Here is a 13,378-nt window from a genome sequence, read left to right as displayed (position 1 = left end):
TTAAAAAGGGTTTTCATTAATTTTCCCTTTCTGATATTTCATTGTAAGTGTTAAAAAATGCAACACATTTCTGTATGGTAATCTTGTATCCTGCTACCTTGCTGATTTTATCAGTTCTAGTAGTTTTTGTGTGGAGTTTTTAGGGTTTTCTGTATATATTATCATGCCATCTGCATATAATGACAGTATTACCTCTTCCTTTCCAGTTTGGACGTCTTTTATTTTTCTTATCTCATTGCTGTGGCTAGCACTTCCAATACTATGTTGAATGGAAATGGTGAGAGTGGGCATATTGTTGCAGATTTTAGTAGGAAGGCTTTCAGCTTTTTGGTTTTGAGTACTACGTTGGCTGTGGTTTGTCATAAATAGCTTTTATTAGGCTTAGGTATGTTCCTTCCATACCCACTTTGGTAAGAATTTTTATCATGAATGGGTGTTGAATTTTATCAAATGTTTTTCCTGCATCTGTTGAGATGATCATGTGGTTTTTGTCTTTTGTCAGTATGGTGTATATGTTGAACCATTCTTTTGACCCTGTGATGAATCCAGCTTGATCATGGTGTATGACTTTTTATGTGTTGTCGGATTTGATTTGCTAATATTTCTTGAGAATTTTTGCATCTATATTCACCAGAGGTACTGGCCTGTAATTTTCTTTTTTGGTTAATGTCTTTGCCTGGTATCAGGGTGATGGTGATGTCATAGAATCACTTTGGCCGTGTTCCTTCTCAGTCTTAAGGAACAGTTTGAGAAGGATTGGTTCATGTTTTTCTTTGTGTGTTTGGTAGAATTTTCCATTTAAGCCATCCAGTTCTGGACATGTGTTTGTAGGGAACTTTTCTTTCTTTTTTTCTTTTAGTAATATCTTGGTCCCTATATTTTTTTAAATTTTAAATTTATTTTTTAATTGAAGGTTAATTACTTTATAGAATTGTGTTCATTTCTGCCCAACATCAACATGAATCAGCCATAGGTATACATATGTCCCCTCCCTCGTGAGCCTCCCTCCCAGCTTCCACCCAGTCCCATCCCTCTGGGTTGTTACAGAGCCCCAGTTTGAGTTCCCTGAGTCATACAGCAAATTCCTGTTGACTGTCTATTTTACAGAATGGTGATATAAGTTTCCATGTTACTCTCTCCATACATCCCACCCTCTCCTTCCTCACCATATCCACGTCCATAAATCTGTTCTCTGTGTCTGTGTCTCCATTGCTGCCCTGCACATAATTTCATCAGTGCCATCTTTATAGATTCCATATATATGCATTAATATAAAATATTTGTTTTTCTCTGTCTGACTTACTTCACTCTGTATGATGGGCTCTAGGTTCATCCACCTCATTAGAATTGGCTCAAATGCATTCCTTTTTATTGCAGGGAGTTTTTAAATTACAGTTTCTATTTTACTTCTAGAGATCAGTCTGTTCAGATTACCTATTTCTTCTTGCTTCAGTTTTGGTAGGCTGCATGTTTCTAAAAACTTGTACATTTCTTCTGGGTTGTTTAATTTATTGGCATATAATTGTCCATAGTATTCTCTTATGGGTTTTTGTATTTCTGCAGTATTGGTTGGTATTTATCCCCTTTCATTTCTTGTTTTATTTCTGTCCTCTCTCTCTTTTTCTTGGTTAGCCTGGCCAAGATTGTGGATTTTGTTTGTCATTTCGAAAAACCATGTTTTGGTATTTTTGCTTTTTTTTTCTATTTTTTAATCTCTATTTTAATTTATTTCCTCTTTGATCTTTATTAAATCCCTCTTCCTTCTGACTCTAGTTTTTGTTTGTTCTTCTGTTTCTAATTCTTTAGGTAATAGGTTAGGTTACTTGTTTGAGAGTTTTTCTTGTTTTTTGAGGAAGGCCTGTATCACTATAAACTTCCCTCAAAGGACTGCTTTTGCTGCATCACATAGATTTTGTGTATGGTTATACTTTCATTGTCATTTGTCTCAAGGTATTTTTAAAATTTCCTCTTTGATCTCATTGATCCATTTTTTTTTTTTAAGTAGCATGTTGTTTAGTCTCTGTATAATCACTTTTTCCCTTGTTTCTCTGTGATTGATTTCTAACTTCATGCCATTGTAGTCGGAGAAGATACTTAAAATAATTTCTGTCCTCTAAAATTTGTTGAGGCTTGTTTTGTATCCTAGTATGAGTCTAACCTAGAGAATGATTTACGTGTAATTGAAAAGAATGTGTAGTATAGGTTTTTTTGGGATGTAATGTGACTGGTTCCAAATCAGGAAAGGAATACGTCAAGGCTGTATATTGTCACCCTGCTTATTTAACTTATATGCAGAGTACATCATGTGAAATGCCAGGCTGGATGAAGCACAAGCTGGAATCAAGATTGCTGGGAGAAATATCAATAACCTCAGATATGCAGATGATACCACCCTTATGGCAGAAAGCGAAGAACTAAAGAGCCTCTTGATGAAAGTGAAAGAGGAGGGTGAAAAAGTGGGCTTAAAGCTCAACATTCAGAAAACTAAGATCATGGCATCTGGTCCCATCACTTCATGGGAAATAGATGGGAAAATAATGGAAACAGTGAGAGACGTTAGTTTGGGGGGCTCCAAACTCACTGCTGATGGTGACTGAAGCCAAGAAATTAAAAGATGCTTGCTCCTTGGAAGAAAAGCTATGGTCAACCTAAACAGCATATTAAAAAGCAGAGACATTACTTGGCCAGCAAAGGTCCGTCTAGTCAAAGCTATGGTTTTTCCAGTAGTCATGTATGGATGTGAGAGTTGGACCATAAAGAAAGCTTAGCACTGAAGAATTAATGCTTTTAAACTGTGGTGTTGGAGAACTCTTGAGAGTCCCTTGGACTGCAAGGAGATCCAACCAGTCCATCCTAAAGGAAATCAGTCCTGAATATTAATTGGAAGGACTGATGCTGAAGTGGAAGCTCCAATACTTTGGCCACCTGACGCGAAGAACTGACTTTTTTGAAAAAACCCTGATGCTGGGAAAGATTGAAGGTCAGAGAAGAAGGGGATGACAGAGGATAAGATGGTTGGATGACATCACCGACTTGATAAACATGCATTTGCGTAAGCTCCGGGAATTGGTGATGGATGGGGAAGCCTGGTGTGCTGCAGTCCACGGGTTCACAAAGAGTCTGAGCAACTGAACTGAATATTCGTCCTGAAAATATCAATTAAGTCTAACTGTTCTAATACGTCATTTAGGGTCTCTGTTGCCTTATTGATTTTCTGTCTGGAAGATTTGTCCACTGATTTCAGTGAGCTCTTAAAGTCTCCTCTGTTATTGTATTCCCATCCATTTCTCCCTTTAGGTCTGTTAGTATTTGTTTTCTATATTTCAGTTCAGTTCAGTTGCTGAGGCATGTCTGACTCTTTGCGACCCCATGGACTGCAGCACCCCAGACTTCCCTGTCTATCACCAACTCCAGAGCTTACCCAAACTCATGTCCCTTGATCGGTGATGCCATCCAACCATCTCATCCTCTGTCGTCCCCTTCTCCTCCCGTCTTCAATCTTTCCCAGCATCAGGATCTTTTCAAATGTTAGTTCTTCACATCAGGTGGCCAAAGTATTGAGTTTCCGCTTCAGCATCAGTCCTTCAGTGAATATTCAGGAATGATTTCCATTAGGATTAACTGGTTGGATCTCCTTGCAGTCCAAGGGACTCTCAAGAGTCTTCTCCAACACCATAGCTCAAAAGCGTTACTTCTTCGGCACACAGCTTTCTTTATAGCCCAACTCTCACATCCGTACATGACTGCTGGAAAAACCATAGCTTTGACTAGATGGACTTTTGTTAGCAAAGTAATGTCTCTGCTTTTTAATATGCTGTCGAGGCTGGTCATGGCTTTTCTTCCAAGGAGTAAGCATCTTTTAATTTCATGGCTGCAGTCACCATCTGCCATGATTTTGGAGCCCCCCAAAATAAAGTCTCTTAGTGTTTCCATTATTTCCCCATCTATTTGCCATGAAGTGATGGGACTGGATGCAATGATCTTCATTTTCTGAATGTTGAATTTTAAGACCACTTTTTCACTCTCCTCTTTGACTCTCATCAAGAGGCTCTTTAGTTCTTCTTTGCCTCCTGCCATAAGTGTGATGTCATCTGCGTATCTGAGATTATTGATATTTCTCCTGGAAATCTTGATTCTAGCTTGTGATTCCTCCAGCCCAGCATTTCGCATGATGTACTCTGCATATAAGTTCAATAAGCAGGGTGACAGTATACAGCCTTGACGTACTCCTTTTCCTATTTGGAACCAGTCTTTTGTTCCATGTCCAGTTCTAACTGTTGCTTCCTGACCTGCATACAGATGTTTCAGGAGATAGGTCAGGTGGTTTGGTATTCCCATCTCATTAAGAATTTTCCATAGTTTGTTGAGATCTACACAGTCAACGGCTTTGGTGTAGTCAATAAAGCAGAAGTAGATGTTTTTCTGGAATACATGATTTTTCAATGATCCAATGAATATTGGCAATTTGATCTTTGGTTCCTCTGCCTTTTCTAAATCCAGCTTGAACATCTGTAAGTTCACGGTTCATGTACTGTTGAAGCATGGCTTGGAGAATTTTGAAGGTTACTTTGCTAGCATGTGAGATGAGTGCAATTGTGGGGTAGTTTGAACATTCTTTGGCATTGCCTTTCTTTGGGATTGGAATGAAAACTGACCTCTTCCAGTCCTGTGGCCACTGGCTGAGTCTTCCAAATTTGCTGGCATGTTGAGTGCAGCACTTCCACAGCATCATCTTTTAGGATTTCAAATAGCTCAATTGGAATTCCATCTCCTCCACTAGCTTTGTTTGTAGTGATGCTCCCTAAGGCCCATTTGACTTCACATTCCAGGATGTCTGCCTCTAGGTGAGTGATCACACCATCATGGTTATCTGGGTCATGAAGATCTTTTTTGTATAGTTCTGTGTATTTGCCACCTCTTCTTAACATCTTCTTCTTCTGTTAGGTCCATACCATTTCTGTCCTTAATTGTGCCCATCTTTGCATGAAATGTTCCCTCAGTATCACTCATTTTCTTGAAGAGATCTCTAGTCTTTCCCATTCTGTTGTTTTGTTCTTATTTCTTTGCACTGATCACTGAGGAAGGTTTTCTTATCTCTCCTTGCTGTTCTTTGGAACTCTGCATTCACATGGTATATCTTTCCTTTTCTCCTTTTCCTTCCACTTCACTTCTTTTCTCAGCTATTTGTAAGGCCTCCTAAAACAACCATTTTGCCTTTTTGCATTTCTTTTTTGGGGATGGTCTTGATCACTGCCCTCTGTACTATGTCACAAACCTCCATCCATAGTTCTTCAGGCACTCTATCAGATCTAATCTCTTGAATCTGTTTCTCACTTCCACTGTATAATCGTAAGGGATTTGATTTAGGTCATACCTGAAGGATCTAGTGATCTTCCCTGCTTTCTTCAGTTTCAGTCTGAATTTGGCAATAAGGAGTTTATGATCTGAGCCACAGTCAGCTCTCGTTCTTGTTTTTGCTGACTGTATAGAGTTCTCCATGTTTCTCTGCAAAGAATATGATATTTTTATATACCTATATGTTTTTATATTTATATATAAGTATTTAAATATTTTAATATAATTTTTAGTATAAAAATATATAAATATTTATATACATTTAGATGCTCCTATATTGAGTGTGTATGTGTCATTGAGGGTAATATCCTCTTCTTGTATTGATTCTTTTATCATTATATAGTGTCTTTCTTTGGCCTTTTTATGGCTTTAGTTTGGGAGTCTGTTTTTTTATATGAGTGTTGCATCCCCCACTTTATTGTCATTTTCATTTGCATGAAATACCTTTTTCCATCTCCTCACTTTCAGTCCTTTGTCCTGGAGTGGGTCATTGGTTTCTTAAAGAACTAGGTTTTGGCTTTATTGAGCCACTATTATATTTTTGTTTCCTATTTCATTATTTTTTGTTGTTAACATTTTTTCTTTAAAGATTTATTTACTTGTATTTATTTACGGCTGTACTGGGTCATAATTGCTCTGCACAGGCCTTCACTTGTGGTGACTGGGGGCTACTCTCTAGTTGCAGTGCATGGGCTTCTCATTCCACTGGTTTCTCTTGTTGTGGACCATGGGCTCTATGTGCATGGGCTTCAGTAGTTGCAACTCATGGACTCTAGAACGCTGGTTCAGTAGTTGTGGCACACAGGCTTAGTTGTCCACCGCATGTGGGATCTTCCTGAACTATAGATTGAACCTGTGTCTCCTGCATTGGTGGATTCTTTACCACTGAGTCACCAGGGAGGCCTGTTTTTACCACCTTTTTTCTCCTTTACTTTTCTGTGATTTATTTTGCTGTTTTTCTAATGTTCTTAATAGTTGAGATGGATGTTTACCTCATTAATTTTCAGTTCTTATTGTATAAAAATTTAATTTCTGATATATGTCATTTTATCATACAATTCTAAGTATTTCTAAAGTTCCATTGTAATTTTTTTCTTTGAACTGTTTTGTATAGAAGTGTTTTAAAAATATATTTCCAAATGTAAGAGAATTTTAAAATTGTATAATTGAGTTACTCTGTCATTGTCAGTGTATAATAGTGATTTGCTATTTTTATAGATTATACACCATACAAAGTTAGTGTAAAATATTGACTATATTCCTTGTGCTGTATATTACATCCCTGTAGCTAATTTATTTTATAGCTAGTAGTTTGTACCTCTTACCTCCCCTTCACCTATTTCATACCTCCCTCACCCTTCTCCCATTTGGCAAATCACTAGTTTGTTTTCTATATCTGTTCATCTTTTCTGTTTTTGTGTATTTGTTGACTTGTTTTATTTTTTGGATTCCATATATAAGCAAAAATATACAGTATTTGTCTTCTAGTAATTTTTAATTTGATTGCATTGCAATTAGAGAGTTTTGTGTATATGATTACTGATTTTGAAATTGTTGAATTTACATTTTGGCCTTCCATGTGGTCAGTTTTTATGAATATTCTATTGTTGAAGAAAGTCACCAGTTTAATGTTTTTAGTTCTGTGAATGTTTACAGTGTTCTGTGGATGATTGTAATTTATCTCTTCTCCTTTGACTGTTTTTCTTGGCTGTTACAGTGCTTATCAAAACATTTTTATGTGTATCTTTGTTACCATGTGAGTATATCCACAGGAAAAAGTATACTAGTATACTTTCAAAAAGTATTTTCCTTTAAAATTAGGATCAAGATGGATCTAGTTTATAGTTTCAATGTTGTATTTGATTCGTGCTTGTTTCCCTATGTCCTTGACTAGCCTTGGTATTAAAAAAAAATATTTATTGGAATATAGTTGCTTTACAATGTTGTGTTAGTTTCTATTGTACAGCGAAGTGAATCAGTTATATATATATTTCTACTTGTTTAGATTTCCTTCCATAGAGCAATCAATAAAGTTCCCTGTGCTATACGGTAGGATTTTCATTAGTTATCCATTTTACACATAGCATCAATAGTGTATATACGTGAATCACAATCTCCCTGTTCATCCTTCCCCCAACCCCCTGCCTCTTGGTATCCATATATTTGTTCTCTATGTTTGTGTCTCTGTTTCTGCTTTGCAGATAGGTTCATCTGTAGCATTTTTCTAGATTCCACATTTATGCATTAATATATGATATTTGTTTTTATGACTTTCTTCATTCTGTATGACAGTCTCTAGGTATATCCATGTCTCTACAGGTGACCCAATTTAATTCCTTTTTATGGCCAAGTAATATTCCATTGTCTGTGTGTACCACATCTTCTTTATTCATTTCCTCTGTTGATGGAAATTTTGCTTGCTTCCCTGTGCTGGCTTTTGTAAATAGTGCTGCAGTGAACATTGGATTGCATGTGTCATTTTGAATTACGTTTTTCTCTGGGTACATGCCCAGTGTTGGGATTGCTGGGTCATACGGTCCTTCTATTTGTAGTATGTTTTAGGAACCTCCATATTGTTCTCCATTGTGGCTGTATCAATTAACCTTCTCTCCAACAGTGTAAGAGGATCTCTTTTCTCCACACTGTCTCCAGCATTTGTTGTTTGTACACTTTTTGATGTTGGCCATCCTGACTTGTGTGGGGTGATAACTCATTGTAGTTTTGATTAGCATCTCTCTAATAATTAGTGATTTTGAGCATCTTTTCATGTGTTTGTTGGTCATCTGTATGTCTTCTTTGGAGAAATGTCTGGTCTTCTGGTGGTGGTTTAGTCACTAAGTCATGTCCGAGTCATGTCCAACTCTTGCAACCCCATGGGCTGTAGCCTGCCAGTCTCTTCTGTCCATGGTATTCTCCAGGCAAGAATACTGGAATAGCTTGCTATTTCTTTCTTCAGAGGATCTTCCCAACCCAGAGATCTAACCTGGGTCTTGTGCATTGCAGGTAGATTCTTTACTGACTTAGCTATGAGGAAAGCCCATTTAGGTCTTCTACTAGATTCATATTAGCAAACTGTTTTCCAGTCAGTCATGGTTGGGAAAAGTTATATTCTTCTTTTGATTTTCAGTGTCCTTAATTATGAGTGAGAGTTAGTCAGCATTTTTTTCTTTTGGAGGACTACCTATTCTTATTCATAGTCCATTTTTCTACTAGGCTACTCATCTTTCTTACTGCTATGTAAAATTCCTCCTATGCTGTGTGGATGGCACATTTAGATGGTTTAAAGCTTACTTACCACCAGGATACTTTTTTGTTATTTTGACTTATTCAAATGTTATTTACTTTAGAAATGGGTGATGGATCGTCTCAAAGAGATCATTTCATGAGAAGTGGATTTGCCTCTGGGAGGAGTTTGGGAAACAGAGGTAAGTATCTTTGTTTAATCATCTGTTATAATAGGTGAATAGTGGAATGAATAGAGGCTTTTATGGCTGTTTAGTGCAAGGTTAAATCTGATATAACTTGGTGTACAGTAGACTTTGTTGGGATGATGAAATTTTTTTTAATACCAGTATTCTTTTCACTGTTTTACATTTTAAGATAGTAGGAAATAGTTGAATTGATGAGATGGGTAGATTGGTTAAAGAGAGTTGCTTCCCAGAGCTGTTTCTTGATGTGTTGATGGTTATTGTTCCCATTGGCATGGGAGGAATGGGAGAAACTCCAGAGACTATAGAGTGTGAAGGACCTCTTTCTTAAGTTTTATGTTTCTCAAGAAGAGGCAGTATGTGAAACACTTCTGTTAGCTCACTAGTATTAAGAGGTTGTTTTCCCCAAATTGAAAATTTTTATTGTCACTTTCAGAACAACCAGCACTAGATTTGACAGATAATGACATGGCAAAATACTTTCCTCAATTCCATTTTTAGATTTGTTATTAAAATGCTGAAAATATTCTGCACTGTGTTTTATTACAGTGCAACAAAATACTATTAGAACCTCAAATGGTCATATGGATTTTTAAATAAATTTCTCTTATGGGGCCATAAGCTAGGGTTAATAGTTTTAAATATACATGACACTTACTCTTGAATTTATTAAATGTTAGTTTTTGAAAATTTTGGTATTTGTATATATTTTTATCCATTGGAAACTGAAAGTTGGTATATGGTATTTCATTTGCTACTTGGAAAACTTAATTTTTTAAGATACAGTTAACATAAGTGTGAATTTTATGTTTTGACATATTTCTTCTACTAATGAAATTTGTTGAAGATGCATATATATTTTTTTATTTTTAAGCCTGCGTATTAAGTAAGAGGCATTAATGTTTTGGACCATGTAGTTGTGCTTAGAGATTCAAGTGTGTATTTTGTTTGCTACTACTAAGAAGTAACAAATACCTTAATATGACACTCAGGGAACTACTTATTTGGATATATTTTAAAATCCTAATTTAGAATGATATTTTTTGATGCAGACTTCTAAACATTGTTGAATAGAGCCTTTTAAAATGAGAAAACCATCACTGAGATTTTACTATGAATTGTTAATTCAATATGTTGTAGATTTAAATACATTAAATTTCTGATCGAAACTGTGAATATTGATACTTTAAAAAGTTTTCTTTGAAAAAATCTGAAAAAGAATGAATATATGTATATGTAAACTGAATCACTTTGTATACCTGAAACTAATACAAAATTGTAAATTAGCTATACTCCGATAATATTTAAGAAAAAGTTATCTTTAATACTGCATATAATCCTGGAAATTTATAGAAGAACCACACCTTTCCCAAATGATTCAGTTTAACATTCTAGTTTGTTTCAATCTTTTTTTTTCTCACAACTTGGATATATCTAGTAACATGGTTTTAAAATTGACTTTTAATTACCTAAAATATATATTGATTCGCTTTTTATCTTCTGTGAAGTATGGCCTAAAAAGCCTTAACTTCCCAAATCACATGCTTTTTTAGAATCTGATAGAAATACTGATAGCATATACACAGTTTTGCATGTGGCATTAGGAGTTTCACAGATCTCTTAGCTCCTCTGTATTAGGATATTATAGATGTAGGGAAGACAATTTGTGAAAATCACAAGATTATGATAATTATCCCAATGATAGTTTAAAGTGGCTATTTATGATGTTTTGGGTGCTTAAGTTTATGTTTTAAATAACTGTGCTGCTTGACATAGAAACCCTGCCCTCAAAATTCTTAATTTAGTGGTAGAGAAGCACATGGAAAGAAATATTGCTTAAAAAGAGATACACATAGTATGCTGTGGGAATGTGATTGATGAATTGATTACAGTTGGAGGACTGAAGGAGGACTTCACAGAAGAGGTGGGTTTGAATCAGGCTTTTGAAGAGTGAAAAGAATTTTGCTAGGAAAAATAGGAAAGCAAGGAATGTCATGCTGAAGGAATAGCATGTAGGAAATAGAAGATATTAGAAGTTAACAGTGTGGAGTATGGAAAGTTGTTTTATGAATTAAAATGTTGGGTGGTCAGAGTTGTACAGTGGAATATAAAACTAAGAAGGTTGATATGGGGAAATACTATGGAGGAGTGGGAGATAAAGGCAAGTGGTATTCTTAGCATTTTTTCATTATTATATAGCTCCTTCTTAATTCTAAGTTTAAAAAGTTGATTGAGAGTGATTTAAGTACTAGAAAAATAAATAGGGACTTCCCTGGTGGTCCAGTGACTTAAGACTCTTATGCTGCCAATACCAGGGGCCCTGGTTTGATCCTTGGTCAGGGAATTAGATCCCACATGCTGCAGCTAAAAGTTCTCATGATGCAGCTAAGACCTGTGCAGCCAAATAAATAATAAATATTTTTTAAATGAATAAATAATTATAGGACAAGAGTATAGAATTTTCATTAGCAGTGACTTTTACATAGAGGTATAATGTAAATGGCTGGATCTGTCAGGGTGAGGTTTCAATATATAGAAAATGAGAGTTGAATAGAGTTCAATTGTAGAATTGAATTTCTTGGTTAAAGTTCTCTAGTAAAATAGCAACTAGTTGAGAGCTGTATTTCAGCAGTAGTATATTTACGTTTTTACTTTGGTATAATGTAAGAATTTTTAAAAAAGAAGTTGTAGGTATATTTTAATTTCATAAGTCCCTGTAATACTCTCTCCTCATCCCTTACCACACAGATTCATTTAATTCCTAGTTATTGATGACGCACTTGATTTTATATTTCAAAAAGTTTTAATTGTATCTGAACCTTTTCAGATCCTGGTGAGTCTAATAAAAGAGAGAATACATCCACAGTGGGTGGTTTTGGAGTTGGAAAGAGTTTTGGAAACAGAGGGAATCTGCTTATGATGTCTTTCAATTGAAACTTAAGTGATACCTTATAGTCTTTGAGTTCTGTTTCCTTTTTTTTTTTTTTTAAACCTTTGAGCAAAATATTTATTGAAACTAGACTAAACAATCCCAGACTTAGTTAGGATCCTAGAGGTCATTTGACCAGTCTCTCCACCTGATAGATGATTCCAGGAACAATTTCAGATTGTTTAAAGTCTTACAATAGCTAATTAACGTCTCTGCAGGATTCCATATTTGTCCTTCGGTTTAAGCTTGTTGACTCTGTGGTTGAAGTTTGCTATATCTGTAGAATTTTTTTTTTTTCCTTTTTGACCTATCAAGAACCAATGGAGATGTATAAAGACTTCCATATATATATTCATGTAATTCATCTTAATTTGTTTTTTGTATACTTGGAGGTTATGTTATTCATTTGGAATTGCTTCATCTTCCTGAGAATCTTTCCTTTAATCCTTTGCCCTGATGGATTCCATGTCTAACAATTCTTATCTTAAAGTCTGTTTAAAACAAAAAACAAAAAAAAACTTACATAGGCCCATATCTAAAGCCCACAGTACATGAACAGAATATTATATAATTAGCACCACAAGGTCTGAAGTAGCATGCAGTAATCAAATACGTTGATATAATCATGATACAATGTGTGAATGTCCACACTGAGTAGGACATAAAAAATGTAATTTCCATCTTTGTTTTTACTTTTTACTGAAATATAGTTGATTTACAAGTTTTCCATCTTTGAAAATTTCATGGTCTTATATCTTAATTTGTTTCTCTTTTTTTTTCCATTTATTTTTATTAGTTGGAGGCTAATTACTTTACAATATTGTAGTGGTTTTTGCCGTACATTGACATGAATCAGCCATGGATTTACATGTATTCCCCATCCCGATCCCCCCTCCCACCTCCCTCTCCACCCGATCCCTCTGGGTCTTCCCAGTGCACCAGCCCCAAGCACTTGTCTCATGCATACAACCTGGGCTGGTGATCTGTTTCACCCTTGATAATATACACGTTTCGATGCTGTTCTCTTGAAACGTCCCACCCTCGCCTTCTCCCACAGAGTCCAAAAGTCTGTTCTGTACATCTGTGTCTCTTTTTCTGTTTTGCATACAGGGTTATCGTTACCATCTTTCTAAATTCCATATGTATGCATTAGTATACTGTATTGGTCTTTATCTTTCTGGCTTACTTCACTCTGTATAATGGGCTCCAGTTTCATTCATCTCATTAGAACTGATTCAAATGAATTCTTTTTAATGGCTGAGTAATATTCCATGGTGTATATGTACCACAGCTTCCTTATCCATTCGTCTGCTGATGGACATCTAGGTTGCTTCCATGTCCTGGCTATTATAAACAGTGCTGTGATGAACATTGGGGTACACGTGTCTCTTTCAGATCTGGTTTCCTCGGTGTGTATGCCCAGAAGTGGGATTGCTGGGTCACATGGCAGTTCTATTCCCAGTTTTTTAAGAAATCTGCACACTGTTTTCCATAGTGGCTGTACTAGTTTGCATTCCCACCAACAATGTAAGAGGGTTCCCTTTTCTCCACACCCTCTCCAGCATTTATTGCTTGTAGACTTTTGGATAGCAGCCATCCCGATTGGCGTGTAATGGTACCTCATTGTGGTTTTGATTTGCATTTCTCTGATAATGAGTGATGTGGA

At 35.8% G+C, this 13,378-nt stretch overlaps 1 protein-coding gene across 3 annotated transcripts in view; it reads left to right on the top strand.

Moving 5' to 3' along the window:
• The window catches only part of DDX4 (DEAD-box helicase 4), an 80,404-nt gene that overhangs the window by 16,835 nt on the left and 50,191 nt on the right, over positions 1 to 13,378 (top strand). For all 3 annotated transcript variants that reach the window (XM_043887412.1, XM_043887413.1, XM_043887414.1), the window contains exon 4: positions 8,703 to 8,780. In XM_043887412.1, coding sequence (XP_043743347.1) covers positions 8,703 to 8,780 — 78 coding nt within the window. The remainder of the gene's footprint in view (positions 1 to 8,702; positions 8,781 to 13,378) is intronic.

Source organism: Cervus elaphus, chromosome 25 (genome assembly GCF_910594005.1).
Source record: "Cervus elaphus chromosome 25, mCerEla1.1, whole genome shotgun sequence".
Lineage (NCBI taxonomy): Eukaryota > Metazoa > Chordata > Mammalia > Artiodactyla > Cervidae > Cervus > Cervus elaphus.
This window is presented reverse-complemented; position numbering and strand designations above follow the sequence as displayed.